At 38.9% G+C, this 21,413-nt stretch overlaps 1 protein-coding gene across 6 annotated transcripts in view; it reads right to left on the reverse strand.

The window, feature by feature from the left end:
* Positions 1-21,413, reverse strand: part of TTC27 (tetratricopeptide repeat domain 27) — a 177,761-nt gene that overhangs the window by 75,388 nt on the left and 80,960 nt on the right. For all 6 annotated transcript variants that reach the window (XM_067007841.1, XM_067007840.1, XM_067007838.1 and 3 more), the window contains exons 11-12: positions 5,740-5,835; positions 3,009-3,131 (exon numbers count right to left, since the gene is read on the reverse strand). In XM_067007841.1, the coding sequence (XP_066863942.1) occupies positions 3,009-3,131; positions 5,740-5,835 (219 nt within the window). The remainder of the gene's footprint in view (positions 1-3,008; positions 3,132-5,739; positions 5,836-21,413) is intronic.

Consider the following 21,413-nt stretch of genomic DNA (forward strand, 5'->3'; position numbering starts at 1 on the left):
GGCCTCTCCCGCTGCGGAGCACAGGCTCCGGATGCGCAGGCTCAGCGGCCATGGCGCACGGGCCCAGCCGCTCCGCGGCATGTGGGATCTTCCCGGACCGGGGCACGAACCCATGTCCCCTGCATCGGCAGGCGGACTCCCAACCACCGCGCCACCAGGGAAGTCTTTTATGTGTCAAATAAAAAGCTAAAATCAAGATTTTGAAGGATGTTTGGCTGTAACTCACAAAAGACTTGACACAAAGTAAATGACTATATATTCCTAAAAATTAAAATATGCACATTTTATAGAGTGATTAAAAACGTAGGAATTTATCATTATTATAAGACATTTCTTACAAGGTTATGTGCAAATCTAAAAAATAATAATACCACAACTACTTTAGGAAACATAGTCAAATCCATTCCATAGTCCATCCATCCAAAGGAATGGACTCATTATATTTTTAATTTTACAATAAGAGAAAGTCTTTATTTCCCATACTTTCTAAAAATAAATAAATTTAATATTTCAAAATGTGCTTTGGGTATTTGTGATTCACCAACTTGCTTAATTATTTCAAAAATCACTATTTCAAAAACTTCCATATTTTATGTACAGATATTATTTATTTGTTCACTGACCGACGTGAACAATGATGCAATGGGAACTACATCAATGGTATCCTGGGAGTCAAGATACCATTCATTCATCCATTCATTTCTTTGTTAAACAAATATCTGAGTACTGCCTGTGTGCCAGACAATGGGCACTGAAAAAAATACTTAAGTCCCTGAAGTAACATAATACTATATTTCATCAAATTTGAGATGCCATCAATTGTAAGACTAACTCTTAACTAATAAAGAAAAAACGCTTTCAATTAAATTATGACACAATGCCTTGGATGAATCACATCAGCCTCAGTGCTTTGATATTTTTAAAATCTATTCAGAAAAATTTGGCAATTTTTCCTGCCTTCAATACACTGCTTGACAATTTTTTTTTTTTTTTGTGGTACGCGGGCCTCTCACTGTTGTGGCCTCTCCAATTGCAGAGCACAGGCTCCGGACGCGCAGGCTCCGCGGCCATGGCTCACGGGCCCAGCCGCTCCCATGTGGGATCTTCCCAGACCGGGGCACGAACCCGTGTCCCCTGCATCGGCAGGCAGACTCTCAAACACTGCGCCACCAGGGAAGCCCGCTTGATATTTTAAATGGCAACCATCTTTGCACAGATCTCAGTACAAAACACAGTTTCATTTACTTTGGGATGTCTTCCTTTCTTGGCTGCCATAAAGCATTTAGTGTTATTAAAGAAAAGTAAATGGAACTGTGATGATTTTGCCAATGGCACATGTTTACTTCACTAATGCTAAATTACATCTCTTGACTTTGTTTTGGTCCTTTACTGTGTGCTCAATAACTTTGTGTTTCAACACCATATCATAAAGGAATCTTTTTGAAGATATCTTAAATGGCAATTAAACCCAACATATGTAGAGCTGACGTCGTGCACATAACTCAATTGAAATGATTATACTAAATATAGCTACAACTAAACTTGTACAAGCACAAGCAATTACAACCTGGCCAAATGGCCACGTGACTGACAGCGACCGACAGATGCCATCAAGCGATAGATATATTCCAAATTCAAAGACGTTAAAATGTGAAAAACATTACATCTTAGAATCAGTAACAGCAGCAAACACTCAGACAGCACTATGAGGAAAGCACCATTCTATGTAGTTTACATACATTATGTCACGAAAACCTGTAAGGTAGATAGATAATGTGCCTCTAGATGAGGAAACTGAGGCTTGGGGGCTGGGGGGTGTTTGAGTAACCTGCCCCAATATCACAAAGCTAGCACGTGCCAAGGTTAGGTTTTGAATCCAGGCAGTCTGGGCTATGCTTTTAACCACTACGTCATGTGGTCTCTTAAGTTACTAATCAATAACTAGCTTTGTGACCTAACCCGAATCGTTAGAGACTCCTTTCCTTACCTGGAAAAGGAGGAAAATGGAATGGATGATTATGGAGCCCTTTCCCAGGATGAAGATATTATAATTCTATAATCTTCTACAGTAAAATGTTATCACCATGGTAGTCTCTCCTTAACCCAATACAATTCAAAGACCTTCACTGACATTAGTGATTAGTGAAAGGAACGTAACTTTTACTATTAGTCTAAAATACACACACTGAGAAAGGTATTAAGAAACAGACACACATGTACCACCATTTCTCTTTTTCAGAGTGACAGCAAAAGGCTGGCTGTAGACACAAATGATCCAATTTGTGGGTTTTACTCTGCCTGTGTACTACATTTACGATAGAAATTTAGCCATTTAAAATTTTAATCCAAAATTAACAAATGATTTCAATGTGTCCATTGAACATACACACACTGCGTAGTCCTTTATTCTTTAAAAATTCTTTTCATTTATGAGGGAAAAAACAATAGATTAATAAGATGCAAATATGGCAACATTTTCTCTCTTGACCCAACTTAAGGGTGGAATTAAATGTGCATTACACACTTGACAACTCTTCTGCCCCAAGGCAGGGTGGGCTGTCACACCCTTTGTATTTTCTACAGGTTGAGCCAGTTGCCCTCCCTCCTAGGTAACCTTCCTTCAGACCCACAGCCTCTGATCTTAAGGCAACACAGTGGTGCTTAAAATAGTTCCTAATAGTTCATTTTGAAGTTGTCTACAGAAGGAGAGTTAATAAAGGAAAGAGATCACAACTTGCAATATGTTTAAAGCTTTCATTATTTATTCACAAACATCAAATACTATATCAGTTTTGGGCCTTGCTTTTCTCTTTTATATACACATACACATGCAGACAAAATAATCTGCCCCAACGGAAATCAGAGAAAACATTAAAAAGATTTCTGGGGAAAAAAGTGAAAAAAGGAATATAAATGAATCGTTGGCAAAAGTAGGCTTAAAAAACAAGTGAGAAGATGCTCAAAGATGAAAGGCCCTGGCCAGTACACAGAATTTTATGATTACATACCTTCCCATGCTGGCCAGCTCTTTCATAACAAATGACAACATCCTCCCACATTTCTAGCTTCTCAAATATCTGAAGGGCTGAACTGGTGCATCCCAACTCAAAGAGTAAACTTGCAAGCTGGCGCTAGAAAATCAAGTTAAAATAATGAACAATCCTTTTCACGAAGACAGATTCCTGTTCCACTTGTAGGTATATCCAATCTGCCATTTTAAGCATCTGCTTACTGTATTAAATGCCTAATTTCTATAATTCAACCTCTACTAATTAGAAATTTGCAATCATTCAATACTTACCTTTACTTTAGCAAGCCTCTTTAGAGGGGGTAAGGAATTAAAAAACAATTTAGGAACTGTTCAAAACACTCAATATATCAATTTTTTCCCAAGAATTCAGAACTTAAAAGGCAAAATCTGTATTTCTTCATTACCTAGAGATTCTATATACGACAATCTCTGTTGTAAAGCTGATATCCAATAAATCAACTTTTAAAACTCTAGTTAGAATGGCCATTATCAGAAAGACAAGAGATAAGTGTTGCTGACAGCATGGAGAAAAGGGAACTCCTGTGCACTGTTGGTGGGAATGTAAACTGGTGCAGCCACTACAGAAAACTGTATGGAGGTTCCTCAGGAAACTGAAAATAGAACTACCATATGATCCAGTAATTCCACTTCTGGGCATATAGCTGAGGAAAATGAAAACACTAATTTATTTTAAGCACATCCTAAAAAACTTCGCTACTAATTTCCCAGTCCTTGGCAGATAAAAGGGTGCAAACTGTGGTAAGGTGAGTGAAGGTTGAATATATTCAAAAATAAACATACTGTATATTATAAGTGGTCCAACCTGCACGAAAAGAAAAACAATATTAAAAAGGTTTAAAAAGTAGGTGAGGCTCTTGAATAAGGTCTGGTTTCAAAATTCAATATATTTAAGAGTTAAGAGGCTAATGGACATGGGATATGCAGGACTAACAAACTTAGAAAGTAAAATGAAATATGCCTAAAAATTATAAGCTAACATATTATCGAAATAAATAAAAGGGATGGTCCAATTCTTCTGTATCCCATGAAATACAGGAGAATTTGGCTACTTTAGAATATGTGGTTGGACATTTTCAAAACCTGAACATAGCATGTGGGAGCTGGAATAAATCTTAATGCTCATCTAGTAAGTAGTTTAATCTTTTCATTTAATAGATGAAGAAAGTTATGACATCTAAGCTGATATGATCTTTAACTAGCAGTAAAGATGAATTCTCTTTTTATAATAAACTATGCTGTTATTTCTTGATCTTTAAAAATAATACATAAAGATATGGTTACTCCCTATTATGAAAGAAAAATGATTTAATTTCTTAATGAAAGAGGATGTTTATCTAACTGCCCAAATATCCTAAAATCCACAGCTTCCTAAGCATTTAAAATAAACTTAGCCTATATTCTAAATTTATTTGAAAAGTATTTAATTTTCCTAATGCTTCCGTTCAGAAACAGAGTAACAGCTGCACCCTCAACAGACATGTTTTGTCCTAATAACAGTCTGAGATGTTTACACACCACAAATCACATGGTACAAAGCAGATCAGGGTTAAAAACATGCCAAAAAGTTCCAGTTTTTAACACCTTCCTGATGAAGAAGCTACTCCTTCTGAGATGATATAACAAAGCTTTTTTTGTGCCTATGTTTTATTGAGATGCCTTCAATAGATAAAATGAATCCCAATGTGTAATAAACCCCCTCATTTACCCTGCGCTTAAGAATATAACCTACTCTCTAAGAAATCTTATGATGGAGATTCTGAGTCATTGAATTGTGGGTTGGCATTTATAATTCTAAATCACTACCTATGTGCATAATCCACAAGAGAGGACAGGAAGCTGGTTAAAATGACAATAGTTACTAAATCATCAAGAAATTCCTGGCTAGCATCACTTAACTCCACTAAGTCACTCTGCACCATAGCTTTCACATCTGTAAAACGGGGCCATTTCACAAAATTGTTGCAATGAAATAAGACAATGTGTGTGAAAGGCAGAATAAAATGTGTACCTCATAATAAATGTGCAGTAAAAGCTGGCTGTTATTATTTGGTATAATTACAACCCAATGGAGATACAGGATAGGAGGTAAACTAGACTAAAAGTTGGGAAACTAGAGATGTAGTTCATGAACAGCTATATGATCAACACTGGAAAAGTGTAGTTAATTGCACTGGGCCTCAATTTTCTTTTCTGTAGAATTAAGAAACTGGACCACATATCTTAAGTGGCCTTCAGTGCTTAAAATTTTACAAAATAGAGAACCGACGCCTCTTACACAGCAGAACCATGGCGTGGGAGCTAAACGAGGTATTCTCATAGCATTAGAAAGAGGATAATAGTTAAGGGTATCTCACAATATCAAGTATCGAATAAATGCTTTCCTTTACATTTTGTACACAACTTGCTTAAAAGGCTCATTCTTTAGCAGAAGGTCCTTAAAGGGCTTTTAAACATTGAAAATGAAGACTTCTGTGGTTCTAGTTAATCTAGTTTAAATTTTTTTTTAATGTTATAAAAGTCTAATATCACTTTAGTCAAATAGCAGTTTGAAGTAACTGGCAATACTCAGCTAGATACTTTTATTCTTTTCACTGAAATGTTTGAAAACTCAATCATAAACATCTAATGCGTTTATCTTTCAAATGCGAAGTATTTTCCATACCCAATGACAACAACAACAAAAATACCTGAATGGCCCAATGAGGTGGCACTTGACAGCAATAGAAAATCTTCAGACGTTCCAATACAGACGTAGTCTTATCTTCAAATTGGTCTGCAAGAGCCTTAAGAGCATATATCATAATCAGAATCTATATGTGCAATAACTTTTTAATATAAACAAGATTCTTATTGCAAGTTATACAAACACATATAAACAATAAAGAACACAAGTTACTTTGATATGGTGATGGGATATGTGAATTTTTTTCTTGAATTTCATTCTTTTTAATTTTTTTTCTTTTTTTTTACTTTTGGCTGCATTGGGTCTTCGTTGCTGCGCACAAGCTTTTCTCTAGTTGCAGTGAGCGGGGGCTACTCTTCATTGCAGTGCGTGGGCTTCTCATTGCAGTGGCTCCTCTAATTGCAGAGCACGGGCTCTAGGAGTGCAGGCTTCAGTAGTTGCAGCGTGCAAGCTCAGTAACTGCAGCACTCGTGCCCTAGAGCATGTGGGCTTCATTAGTTGCGGCACATGGATTCAGTAGTTGTGGCATGTGGGCTTAGTTGCTCCGCGGCATGTGGGATCTTCCCAAACCAGGGATCAAACCCTTGGCCTCTGCATTGGCAGGTAGATTCTTAACCACAGCGCCACCAGGGAAGTCCTTGAATTTCTTTAAATGTTTAAAAACTTTTAAATTAATCAAAATTTATGTAAATCTGTACATTTAAAACTTACCAGGAAAATAGTTTTTTAAATTGAGGTTTCCTATAATAGTTCTTTCAAAGAACTAGACTTATTTTTTTTTTATTTTTATTTTTGCGGTACACGGGCCTCTCACCGCTGTGGCCTCTCCCGTTGCGGAGCACAGGCTCCGGACACGCAGGCTCAGTGGCCATGACTCACACAGGCCTAGCCGCTCCACGGCATGTGGGATCCTCCCGGACGGGGACACAAACCCATGTCCCCTGCATCGGCAGGCAGACTCTCAACCACTGCACCACCAGGGAAGCCCAGAACTAGACTTATTAATCAGCCTTTTAACTTTTTTCTAAGAAAAACTGTTCTTCAGCATATCTATTTCACAGTCAAACTGTCACTGTGACAACGGCACTTTCTAACATAAATCAGAGAAAAACTACATGACGAACTTCATTTAGGAATTTTCTAACGAATAAAGTGAAATCAAAGCATGTGTCCATGTGATCACAGAGGGTGAGTTCTCTTACTCTTCGGCAAGAGAGACACAGGGCAGGACGTTCATTCACGTGAGAGCACCCTTAAGGTGCAGGTGACAGCTTCACCCTGCGTGCACTGAGGAATCCCTCTGCTGGTCTGAAATACCTGCGCTTTGTACTAAGTAACTGAACTCGATCGAAGAGGCTACATCAAGAAGCAGGCCAACAAGACCAAGATGGCTGACTCTGAGAAAAGGTACCAGGTCCAAATGCAAAGCCAAAGGCTGGCACTAACTAGCAGTCACATGATGAGTCATCACAAGACCCCACACATTCAGCATCAAAGTGAATGCAGACGCTCCGGAGTCCTAGGCAAATACACAGACAGCAGTCCCATTACCGCGATCATCTTCACCTGCCTCCTCATTTGCCATACAGTATGCATATATGTTTTTTCTGTTTTATACGGAGACCTCTCAACTGTGAATTATCGTGACTTTTGCATAATGCAGCACTCAAATTTTCTTTTTTTTGGCAATTGACTCGTTTTCACAGGCCTGTCTTATAAGGACTAGATGGCAACAATACGTCAATGTTAATTTTCTGATGTTAATGCACATACTGCAGTTATGTAGGAGAGCGTCCATGTATTTGAGGATGATGAAGCACTATGTTCGCAACTTACTTTCCAAAACTTCAGGATACAAAAGACAGTTGGTCCTGTACTTAAAACTTTTCTGTAAGTTTGAAATTTTTTTCAAGTTTTTATGAAATTAAAATTGAAAATTTCAACAACAACAAAAAAAATAAGAGGTAGCAAGTTCAAACTTCCTCAGGAGAAAGAAAAGGACAAGAATCTAACAAATCCCACTACAAGTAAGAGGAGACCAGTTGCTGAGCAGGGGAACTGCTCCTCAACTGGGGGAGAAGGGAAGTTCTCTATATTATAATAGGTGGGAGATATATTTGTTAGTCTAAGAATATCCTGCAGAATGAGAAACACTCATTACATCACTTCTTTGACAATCCAAGATGTTATTCAATCAAATCAGTCAGAACAAATTGAGTCATAACCAGACTCCTAAACCATCTTGATCAAAATATTTTTAAAGCTTTCTGGCCTTACTTCAGAGAAACTTAATAGCAAAAAGGTTGCCTGCTTCTGCCCAAAGCTACTCAGCTGTAGGAGAGAGAGAAGAGAAGAAAAACTTCTGGCTAAATACATATGGTTACAATACATAAATAGAAGGTTCACTGAATTATTTCATTAAGGGGGCAACTTTTCCCTTTTATCAAGTTCTTTTTCTTCCTTTGCAAAGAAAAAATAAATAATGCTTATTTAATAATTAAAAGCCAAAAGCAACATCCCAACATTTACTTTTATGAAGTCTTAATTACATGCAAGACATCTGATTTTCAAATAAAACTCATGCTGTTTGCTGTACTTACTGCATCTAGCTAAAACGTATTAATCAGTGCTCAGTAAATACTTCCTGATTTATTAATAAACAGATTTATTATGTATTTCAGATAATCTCAGACACTTTTAGATGATCTCAGAGTGTCTCTGGTACTCTCAGATATCCTCCAAAATGTCAGAGACCACCGGAGAGAACAGGGAATGAACACTTATTTGAAGCTGATACCATAAATAAGCCCCTGTACAAGTACAGCCATGCTTTATAAGAACTCAAATAGACCATGTGTATGATAAAGATTAAAAACAGAATTCTGGGCTTCCCTGGTGGTGCAGTGGCTGAGAGTCCGCCTGCCGATGCAGGGGACACGGGTTCATGCCCCGGTCTGGGAGGATCCCACATGCCGCGGAGCGGCTGGGCCCGTGAGCCATGGCCGCTGAGCCTGCGCGTCCGGAGCCTGTGCTCCGCAATGGGAGAGGCCACAATAGTGAGAGGCCCGCGTACCACAAATAAATAAATAAATAAATAAATAAATAAAAATAAAAATAAAAACAGAATTCTAACCTATTTTCACTCCTGCACAGAATATACTTCTTCCTACCTTAAATATGACAACCACCTAAAGATTCACCTACCAATAAAACCAAGAACATCAAATTAATTTGTCTATTTCCTCTACTGAATTCAAAATACTCTCTTATTTGCTAACTCACTCCAAATACAGGGACTTATTTACAATTCATCTCTAGGTTTTTCAGAGCAGGATTATTTCTAGTGACTCATTCTGGAATAATCCCATTATAGTCAAATGAACTGGAATCCTCTACAAGAGAAAGAGTGCTGATAGGTGAAATGGCCTGCATGCTGTTCTAGGTCAACCTCTAACAAGCACGTTATTTAAACACAAAGGCACTCATCTATGAAATGATTTTCGAAATGATCTTTTGCACTCCAAACACTCTGAGTATATGGCTTTATCAAAAGAGTATTTTGTTTAATTTCAAGCATTTGAGGAGGTTGCTAGTTTCAGGTACCATTAGCCCAACACAAGTATCAGGTTCACTCCTCAGGGGCAAACTGTACCAAAGCAGTCTGGAAGACAACGGCAGGACATTAAGTCCTAGGAGAATGGGACTGAATGAACAGCAAGCCCAAGCTTCTACCGGGTATATGTGTGTGTGTGAACATGGACAGAAACAGTGAGCTCAGAGACAAACTGGCACTTTGTAAGGTTTCACACATCCCCAGAAATTGAGGTAAATGATCTCTAAAGCAGTGTCCTACCCTTTCACTTGCCATTTTCTCTCTCCAGTTTCTAAATTTCATGTATTTCACACGTGAAAGTCATGGCACTTGGTCATACGTTAAAACTGGTATGAGAAGTTGTCTTTAAGGGAAAATGGTAACATCAAAAATGGAGAGAGAGAGAGAAGTGAATATACCCTAGACCAATCATTAAGAGTTGAAAGGAAGCAGAGTATACATAGGAGGGTGACAGAAGAAATGTGGATAAACGGGAAAGACGATGAGTAAAGAGTAAAGAAGAGTCTAGGGCTCAGTCAGGAGGTGGGGGGAGAGCCAAGTCACAGAAAATCCAGGTATGATAACTGCTGGGAGACACCAAAGATGACCTAATGATGTATAAACTACTGTGATATGAAACTGTTTTCAAGTTTTAAGACTCCCTTTTAATGCCTTTTTCTCCCCAAACTCCATCGCAAAGCATTTATACTTTGAGTGTCCTTTGAGACAACGTGCTTGTACATATGGATTCTCTAACCCCAGACAATAACGACTCTCGAGCCTTCCAGGAGCCACAGTACCAGAGGTCAGGAGATACCTCTAAGGAATGGGGAATAAAAGAATAAAGCCCTGGAAAACAATGATGGGCCCTCTCTTTTCAATGCTCTGTTTTCAGTAGAGAAAGAACTTCCCCTCCAAAAAACTAGAGAAGATCAAGACTACATTTTAAAATTAGCACATGGAGAATGATTTAGTATAGAAGGACAATTCCGAACAAGGTCTGGTATGATTTAGACTTTATTTATGTGCTCGTATCTAAAAGTAGGGCACACATATCTTCAAAAGAAAGAGCTAGTCCCTAAGGACGTACACTTTCACTGAAGGCTATTCTTTCTTGCTTGCGTGATAGCAAAGTGTTTATCCACTTTCTGAAGAGCCAAGTAGAAATTAGCTGATAATCTAAAAGGTATGATTGATCATATGCCAAATCACCTTGCTTTTTTGTGCAATGTGTGCGCGTGTGTGTGTGTGTGTGTATGTGTGTAGGAGGGTGGGATTTATTATAAAAATATGTACTTAATCAAATATATCCAACAGTTGGGCTGAACTGCTCTCTCTGACAGGAGTCTGCAGTCATTCAGCCGTGATTCAGAGTGGTGAAGCTAACTGCAACCTCAAACTCTCAAGCCCAAGAAAATTTCTAATAGGAACAAGGGGAATGAGAATCAAAACCTATTAACACACCTACTAAGTATCAACAACACCATTAAACCTGTTGTTAATCCAGTTTTACCTTGTGTATAGGGAATTGCAGGGAATCAGAGAGATTAAAAAAATAGCTTGCACAGGCTTCCTTGGTGGCGCAGTGGTTAAGAATCCGCCTGCCAATGCAGGGGACAAGGGTTTGAGCCCTTGTCCAGGAAGGTCCCACATGCCACCGAGCAACAAAGCCCACGCACCTAGAGCCCATGCTCCACATCAAGAGAAACCACCACAATGAGAAGCCCGTGCACTGCAACGAAGAGTAGCCCCTGCTCACCGCAACTAGAAAAAGCCCATGCACGGCAGCAAAGACCCAACTCAGCTATTCATTCATTCATTCATTCATGCGTTTATTTTTTTTAAAATGGCTTGCCCAAAGTTTAAAGCTATGAAATAACTGAGCCTGTCTGATTCCAAACACTAAGTTGACAGCTTCATTAAAACCTCACCTCCTGGGCTTCCCTGGTGGCACAGTGGTTAAGAATCTGCCTGCCAATGCAGGGGACACGGGTTCAAGCCCTGGTCTGGGAAGATCTCACATGCTGCAGAGCAACTAAGCCCGTGAGCCACAACTACTGAGCCTGTGCTCCGCAACAGGAGAGGCCATGACAGTGAGAGGCCCGTGCACTGTGATGAAGAGTGGCCCCTGCTCGCCGCAACTGGAGAAAGCCCTCGCACAGAAACAAAGACCCAACACAGTCAAAAATAAATAAATAAATGAAAACAAAAAACAAACAAAAAAACCCACCTTACTTCCTAAGTGGAAATGATCAGAGATGTGAAAATAAAAAGCAGTTTCTCACTGGAAAAATACTGAGAACTCTAATTAACTGGGTTTTTCCCACCTAATCCCATAATATGGGAGTCAGGGTGTGGCCTGGCCAAGAAGATCTTTGATCACTATTTCCTGTTCCAAAGACTTATGTGTTGGCTGGTAGGAGCTGGGTCTACTAATGGGGGCTAGGAGAGCCTAGATGTCTTTTATAATTCCAGACAGAAGAGACAAACATAAAGAGGGAGGCTTCAAGGAAGCCCAGACAAGGATCTTGGAACATTCCCCTTAGTCACACCTTAGCAGTTCTTAAACCATTTCGTTTCAGGACCTCTTTATATTTATTTTTTAAATTAATTTTTATTGGAGTATAGTTGCTTTACAATGTTATAGGACCTCTTTAAACTCTTATAAATTATTGAGGGACTCCAAAGAGCTTTTTGTTTGTGTGGGCTATCATCTATCAATATTTATCACATTAGAAATGAAAACTGAATAAAATTTAAATATTTATTAATCCATTCTAAAAGAAAATAATGTATCTATTACATTAACATACATAATATGATTTATGAAAAATAACTATATCCCCCCACACACCCAAAAAAAAAAGTCTTGAAAAGATTGGCAATGTCTTGGGAATTCCCTGGCTGCCCAGTGGTTAGGACTCCGAGCTTCCACTGCTGCGGGCCCGAGTTCAATTCCTGGTCAGGGAATTGAGAACCTGCAAACTGAGTCGCACAAAGAAAAAAGTATAAAAAAAAAAAAAAAAAACCCCAAAACTGTCAATGTGTTACATTTTTGCAACTCTCTTTAATGTCTGGCTTAATAGATGACAGCTGGATTCTCACACCAGCTCCTGTAGTCAATCTGTTGCAATATGATGTTTTGGTTGAAATTTATGAAGAAAATTTGGCCTCACACAGATAGGTAGTTGGAAAAGGGAGAAGTATGTTAACAGCTTTTTCAGTTAATTATGCATATTATTCTTTGATACTACATCAAAATTCAAAATGTGGTAGCTTCTTAAAGTTACCTGCAATGTGGAATTTGAAATTCTATCAATGAATGTTTCCCTGTTACATTAAATACTCTGTTACAGTAAAATCCACTGGTCTAAAACAAAAAACAAAAAACAAAAAACTTCTCACTGATGTATCTTGAACTTTGAATGGATCTTTTTACCCATGCTTGATTTTTCACATCATGCATTAGTCATTTGGAAAATGTACAGATTTACAAATGTTGACATATTTCATATAATATTAAAAATTATATGCCTTAATTTCACCAATAATCTCATAAGAAAACTCTCAGCCCAGTACTTGAAGTATTGGAAAGCTGTCAAATTCATAACTGCATATAAAAGATTTCTAAAAGTCTCATTTTTTTTTCTTAAAAGCTCAAAATTTTATCACTGGTAAGAAATACTGTCAATTATTTTCCTAGAAGTGATGAGCTCACTTCATTCATTTCTGAGAAAATTTCTGCCAAATATCCAAGTATGAATACCCACAGTCTGTCAATAGTTCTTAGTAAAAACAGTGTTTCCTGGGAAAAGCAGCTCGCTTAGCTTTTCTTGAGACAACCACTGTACTTCAGCACGCAGCACAAGTGTTTCACAAGTACTTCCCAGTACATCACGTAGAATATTAAAAAGCAGGCTGTCAAGGATGAAGACTTAATAAAATAATATTTTCTGCTTTATCAAAGACGTTCATAAACAAAACTGTCTTGGGACTTCCCTGGTGGTCCAGTGGTTAAGAATCCGCCCTCCAATGTAGGGAAACATGGGTTTAATCCCGGGTTGCGGAACTGAGATCCCACATGCCACGGGGCAACTAAACCCTCATGCCGCAACTACTGAACCCACGTACTCTAGAGCCAGCGTGCCACAACTAGAGAGCCTGCGTGCCACAACTACTGAGCCCATGCACTCTGGAGCACGTGCGCCACAGCTAGAGAGAAGCCCGTGTGCCACACGAAAGATCCTGTGTGCCACAACGAAGATACCACGTGTTGCCTCTAAGAGACCCAATGCAACCAAAAAATAAATAAATTTAAAAACAAAAAAACAAAACTGTCTTTTCTTTTTTTTTTTTAAGCTAAAAACTCGTGGTGGTGAAGCACAGGATGACTACCAGCACAGTACGGTGTCCTAACCTTGATTCCAGTTAAGGGGCCAACAGTTTGACCCCCCATTGCTTCTGCTGATTCAGTATCAACACAGTGACAAGATAAATAGTATCTCAGTATTGTGAAGACAGCTGTGACCCTGGACACTCTGAAAGGTCTGAGGAGCCTCGGGGCTCCACAATCGCCGCCTGAGAACTGGGAGATGCACAATCTCTCGTGCCTTCCCCAGACGCCACCCACCTCCAACCTTCTCCCACAACCTCTCCAGGGGGACCCTGCTTAGTATTTAAGGCAATACTTAGAAGTTCTCCTTTATTATCTTGTCTCAAAAGATTAGGAAATGAGAAGAGTCAGTCTGTTTACAGTCTGCAAGTATTATAAGAGTGCAAAGAATATTTATTAAAGCTTAAATAAATGCTTTAAATTCCCAGTATTATCCTTTCTAAAACAGTTAAAGTAGTTAAGTCTAATAATAATTACACCTACTTTCCTGAGCACTCGCAGTCAGATGCAAAGCATCTGTTCCTCAGCAAGCTCAATTCCACCTGGCCCTCGTCTGCAGCCCTCAGTAACACTCACCTCTAAGGTTCCTTCTGGCACCCAGCCCCCTGTTAAATCACAACACTGGCCTCTAGGCCTTGGTAAATGCCCTTTTAGTCTCTGTTCTGTTTGTACTTGGATGTAAGACAGGAAAATATCTGGAGCTACAAAGATTAACAACCTGCCTCTGTCAGGGGCAGTTTCTTCCAAACGTACCCATAATCACCACCCTCACCAGACCCTGAATTTCTGCAGGCTGGGCTGAAGAGCTATATATATATATTTTTAAAATTTATTTATTTTACTTTTGTCTGCGTTGGGTCTTTGTTGCTGCGTGCGGGCTTCCTCTAATTGCGGCAAGCAGGAGCTACTCTTGGTTGCGGTGCATGGGCTTCTCATTGTGGTGGCTTCTCTTGTTGTGGAGCATGGGCTCTAAGTGCGCGGGCTTCAGTAGCTGTGGCACTCAGGCTCAGTAGTTGTGGCTTGTGGGCTCTAGAGTGCAGGCTCAGTAGTTGTGGCGCACGGGCTTACCTGCTCCAAGGCATGTGGGATCTTCCCGGACCACGGCTCGAACCCGTGTCCCCTGCATTGGCAGGTGGATTCTTAACCACTGCGCCACCAGGGAAGTCCCATGAAGAGCTATATTTTAACAAGCACCTTGGAAGTGGTTCATATGTTCAGGCAAGTTTGAGAAATGTTGTATAAGGCTCTTAAGATGTACACAGGGTGCTGTCCCAGGAAAAACCAATGTGTCAGTTCAATCAACACAATCTGACTCTGTCAAAGACCTTCAGTGTGCCCGGACTGGAATGTGACTGAAGTTAGCATTTAGTGCCTTTAGAAGCGTGCTTTAAGTGGGTATACTTTATTCCATTCCACTAGTAAGTTTCTCTGGTGTTACTGAGTTTTCACTGTTCTGTAACTTTCTAGGTTTTCAAAATATTTTTTTAACTATTAACAATATTTTATGTTGTTTATCACTTCTCCCTTCTTTTATCTCATTTATGAACTAATTGTTGTCTATATTTTTACTAATCTATTATCATGAAACTCACATCCTGGTTCAATCCATCAGCCTCTGTCCAGGCAGCCCCCCTTTCTTGGCCTTAGCAGAAGCCAGTTTCACTCACCCAGGTGCACGTTCTTTTCCCACACAGGACTGTATCCTGATATTGTGTACACTCCATTTCCTCCTCCTTTCACCTAAATTGTAGGCCTTCAGATGCTGAGTTCTGCAACCAAACCTTCCTCACAAAAGCCTCTATTCGCTTCTTCCTGCCTATGCTGGTTCAAGCCCTTTCCCCCAGATGATGCCAAGTCTTCCACTGATATCTTCTTTCTCAGAGTTTCCTGAGAAGGATACAGCATGGTGAATCAAAGCATGGACTTCGGGGGCTTCCCTGGTGGTTCAGTGGTTAAGAATCCGCCTGACAATGCAGGAGACACGGGTTCGAGCCCTGGTCCGGGAAGATTCCACATGCCGTGGAACAACTAAGCCCGTGCACCACAACTATTGAGCCTGCACTCTAGAGCCCACAAGCCACAACTACTGAGCCCAGGCACCACAACTACTGAAGCCCACATGCCTAGACCCCATGCTCTGCAACAATAGAAGCCAGTGCAATGAGAAGCCTGTGCACCGCAATGAAAAGTAGCCCCCGCTCGCCACAACTAGAGAAAGCCCACACACAACAACAAAGACCCAACTCAGTCAAAAAAAAAAAAAAAAAAAAAGCATGGACTTCGAAATCCAAGACAGACCTGGTTTGAATTCAATTAGACCTTGGGTAAGTCACTTATATTTTGTGCTTCAGTTTCTTCATCAGTAAAAATATAAATAGTGCCTACTTCCTAGGATTATTTAGAACCTGGCATATGAGTATCCAGAAAGCGGTAGTAACTGTACACAGTTCTGAATAAACAGTAGTAACTGTAATGACTCCAAAAAAAAAAAGCATAGCTACAGTCACAGGAGCAAGTCCTAGTATACTTTCTAATAACTTTCAAACACTACATGCGGTTATTAACGCAGGTGAAGTACAGTGCTAGAACAGAAGACATGATTTCGTATCTCAGATATTTGAAAAGCTCAATGGCCGGACTCGGCATACTAAACGTGAGGCTTTGTAATTATCCCAATGTTATCAGATTTTCTAAATCTAAAGCATTCTATTCTGGGTAGTAATGATTGCTTTTAGTGAGTTATGAAGGACTAGGCAGTTTAATTTTCCTGTACCTCCTTTAGAAACAGCCAACATTTACTGAGGGTTTACTATGTGCCAGGCACTATTTGAAGTGTTTCACAAATATTAAGTCATTTAACCCCTCAGTATCTGAGTGAGGTGGGCATTACTGCTCTCTCCATTCTCCAGATAAGGGAAGTGAAGCATAAGAGGTTAGAGAGATTAGCCTTGGCCACAGTACGTGACATCTCTTCCTCTTGGATCGTGAGGTCTATGAACAATAAAATCTGGTGATTTTCTGACAACAGACATTCTGACACGGAAGCAGGCAGAGAAAAGCAGATATGAGAAAAGAGAGAAAGACCTGATGATATCTTCGAGCCTTGAATCCAGCTAACTCTGGGATCGAATACCCCTAGACTTCCCAGTTATTATAATAGTCAACCAATTTCCTTTTTTACAGCCAGTTTGAATTGGGTGTCTGTCCCTTACAACTAAAAGTTTCCTACTGAGACCTGTCCTTGAATTGTACTGAAGTAGAAGTATAAAAAGTCTCGCAAAGCTCTAAACTTCAATCTGCCCATTACAAGCACCTTATATTTAGAAAAGGATATTTAAAGTATAAAAATAAAATGCAACTTCTCAAATTTTGAAGCCATACCCCCTTGTGGGGTAAGCCAAATACAGCCAAGGTCAGCTTGAATTACTAGATCACGTGCTCCCCTCCACCTCCTGTCATCCATAATGACAGCCAAATATTCCACTCACGCAAATAGCCGCATATCAAGGTCAATGCCAAGCCTGCCAAATATGTCATGTGGATGTACTTTCATGAAGAAGATATGTGAAAATGTAATAGAGCAGGTGCATATTCCGAGACACTAAAACTTCACAGAGCAGTCTGCAAGGCAGAACAAATGACCAGCTTGTAATATAGAGGAAAAGCTTTGTTTTATGGTATGTTACGAAATACAGAGTGAACATATTTCCAGTTAATTAAGTAGCTAATTCATGAACTCCAGTCTCTTATCACTTTTCTTTAAAATATCTTTATTGGAGTATAATTGCTTTATAATTCTTATCACTTTTTCTAATGACCTCAAAGGATAGTGATTTATGCATGCAGTTCATCATTTTTTAGGAAACCCCGTAAGAAAAAATTGAAATTCTTTACCTCTTTCCCCTTAAAATAAATACAAACAACCAAACTGTGAATTACTACCCGCTGAAACCTCTACGTTACCCTCAGTGTGATCACAGCGATTGCTCTGTTCCTGTTAGCTCTGGCACTCGACTGAAGATTTGCACTGTAGGATACTACAAAGGCTGGTCTCTACTGCTCTCAGATTGCTAAACTGCCAGATGAAAATATAATCTTTAATTTAGCTAACTCTCAATTATTCCTGCTAATAAGTAAGTAATTAAAAATTAAACACAGGGAAGAAAAGGACTTACAAAAACAAACCCAAAACGTTTAAGAAAATGGTAATACGAACACAAATTTCGATAGCTACCTTAAAAGTGAATGGATTAAATGCTCCAAGCAAAAGACACAGGCTTGCTGAATGGATACAAAAATAAGACCCGGGCTTCCCTGGTGGCGCAGTGGTTGAGAGTCCACCTGCTGATGCAGGGCCCACGGGTTCGTGCCCTGGTCTGGGAAGATCCCACACACCGCGGAGCGGCTGGGCCCGTGAGCCATGGCCGCTGAGCTTGCACGTCCGGAGCCTGTGCTCCGCAATGGGAGAGGCCACAACAGTGAGAGGCGCGCCTACTTAAAAAAATAATAATAATAATAAGACCCATATATATGCTGTCTACAAGAGACCCAGTTCAGACCTAGGGACACAAACAGACTGAAAGTGAGGAGATGGAAAAAGATATTCCATGCAAATGGAAATCAAAAGAAAGCTGGAGTGGCAATACTAATATCAGATAAAATAAACTTTAAAATAATGTTACAAGAGACAAGGAAGGACACTACATAATGATCAAGGGATCCAGCCAAGAAGAAGATATAACAATTATAAATACAGATGCACCCAACATAGCAGCACCTCAATACATAAGGCAACTGCTAACAGCTATAAAAGAGGAAATGGACAGTGATACAATAACAGTGGGGGACTTTAACACCTCACTTACACCAATGCACAGATCATCCAAACAGAAAATTAATATGAAAACAGTAGCTTTAAATGACACAAGAGACCAGATAGATTTAATTGATATTTATAGGACATTCCATACAAAAACAGCAGATTACACTTTCTTCTCAAGTGCGCTGGGAACATTCTCCAGGATAGATCACATCTTGGGTCACAAATCAAGCCTCAGTAAATTGAAGAAAACTGAAATCATATCAACCATCTTTTCTGACCACAATGCTATGAGATTAGAAATCAATCACAGGGAAAAAAACCGTAAAAAACACAACCACATGGAGGCTAAACAATACACTACTGAATAACCAAGCCATCACTGAAGAAATCGAAGAGGAAACCAAAAAATACCTAGAAACAATGGCAAGGAAAACACAATCACCCAAAAACCAATGGGATGCAGCAACAGCAGTTCTAAGAGGGAAGTTTATAGCTATACAAGCCTACCTCAAGAAACAAGAAAAATATCAAATAAACAATCTAACGTTACACCTAAAGGAACTAGAGAAAGAAGAACAAACAAAATCCAAAGTTAGTAGAAGAAAAGAAATTATAAAGATCAGAGCAGAAATAAATGAAATAGAAACAAAGAAAACAATAGCAAAGATCAATAAAACTAAAAGCTGGTTCTTTGAGAAGATAAACAAATTGATAAACCATTAGCCAGACTCATCACCAAAAAGAGGGAGAGGATTCAAATCAATAAATTTTGAAATGAAGAAGTTACAACAGACATCACAGAAATACAAAGAATCCTGAGAAATGACTACAAGCAACTCTATGCCAATAAAATGGACAAGCTGGAAGAAATGGACAAATTTTTAGAAACGTATGAATTCCCAAGACTGAACCAGGAAGAAACAGAAAATATGAACAGACGAAGTCACAAGTAATGAAATTTAAACTGTGATTAAAGATATTCCAACAAATAAAAGTACAGAGGCATCACAGATGAATTCTATGAAACATTTACAGAAGAGCTAACACCCATCCTTCTCAAACTCTTCCAAAAAACTTCAGAGGAAGGAACATTCCGAAACTCATCGTATGAGGCCACCATCACCCTGATACCAAAACCAGACAAAGATACTACAAAAAAAATTACAGACTAATATTACTGATGAATATAAACGCAAAAATCCTCAACAAAATACTAGCAAACACAATCCAACAATACATTAAAAGGATCATACAATATGATTAAGTGGGGTTTATCTCAAGGATGCAAGGAGTCTTCAATATTTGCAAATCAATGTGATACACCATATTTTTTAACATATTGAAGAATAAAAACCATATGATCATCTCAATAGATGCAGAAAAAGCTTTTGACAAATTTCAACACCTATTTATGATAAAATCCCTCCAGAAAATAGGCCTAGAAGGAACCAACCTCAACATAATAAAGGCCATATACAACAAACCCATAGCCAATATCATTCTCAATGGTGAAAAACTGAAAGCATTTCCTCTAAGATCAGGAACAAGACAAGGATGTCCACTATCGCCACTATTATTCAAGATAGTTTTGGAAGTGTAAGGCACGGCAATCAGAGAAGAAAAGGAAATAAAAGGAATACAAATTGGTAAAGAAGAAGTCAAACTGTCACTATTTGCAGATGACATGATACTGTACATACAGAATCCTAAAGATTCCACCAGAAAACTACTAGAGCTAATCAATGAATTTGTTAAAGTTGCAGGATACAAAATTAATGCACAGAAATCTCTTGCACTCCTATACACTAATGATGAAAAATCTGAAAGAGAAATTAAGGAAACTCTCCCATTTACCAATGCAACAAAGAGAAAAAATACCTAGGGAGACAAAAACCTGTGTGCAGAAAACTATAAGACACTGATAAAAGACATTAAAGATGATACCAACAGATGGAGAGATATACCACGTTCTTAGACTAGAAGAAGCAATATTGTGAAAATGAGTATACTACCCAAAGCAATCTACAGATTCAATGCAATCCCTATCAAATTACAAATGGCATTTCTTACGGAACTAGAACAAAAAATCTAAAACGTGTATGGAGACACAAAAGACCCCGAATAGCCAAAGCAGTCTTGACGGGAAAAAACGGAGCTGGAGGAATGAGACTCCCTGACTTCAGACTATACTACAAAGCTACAGCAATCAAGACAATATGGTATTGGCACAAAAATAGAAACATAGATCAACGGATCAGATAGAAAGCCCAGAGATAAACCCACACAACTATGGTCAACTAATCTATGACAAAAGAGGCAAGAATATACAACCGAGAAAAGACAGTCTCTTCAATAAGTAGTGCTGGGAAAACTGGACAGCTACATGTGAAAGAACGCAATTAGAACACTCCCTAACACCTTATACAAAAATAAACTCAAAATGGATTATAGACCTAGATATAAGACCAGACACCATAAAACTCTCAGAGGAAAACATAGGAAGAACACTCTTTGATATAAATCACAGCAAGATCTTTTTTAATCCACCTCCTAGAGTAATGGAAATAAAAACAAAAATAAACAAGTGGGACCTAATGCAACTTCAAAGCTTTTGCACAGCAAAGGAAACCATAAACAGGAAGAAAAGACAACCCTCAATATGGGAGAAAATATTTGCAAATGGACAAAGGATTAATCTCCAAACGATATAAACAGCTCATGCAGCTCAATAATAAAGAAACAAACAACCCAATCCAAAAATGGGCAGAAGACCAAAATGGACATTTCTCCAAAGAAGACAAACAGATGGCCAAGAAGCACATGAAAAGCAGCTCAGCGTCACTAATTATTAGAGAAATGCAAATCAAAACT

The sequence above is a fragment of the Kogia breviceps genome, chromosome 11, assembly GCF_026419965.1.
Source record: "Kogia breviceps isolate mKogBre1 chromosome 11, mKogBre1 haplotype 1, whole genome shotgun sequence".
Taxonomy (NCBI): domain Eukaryota; kingdom Metazoa; phylum Chordata; class Mammalia; order Artiodactyla; family Physeteridae; genus Kogia; species Kogia breviceps.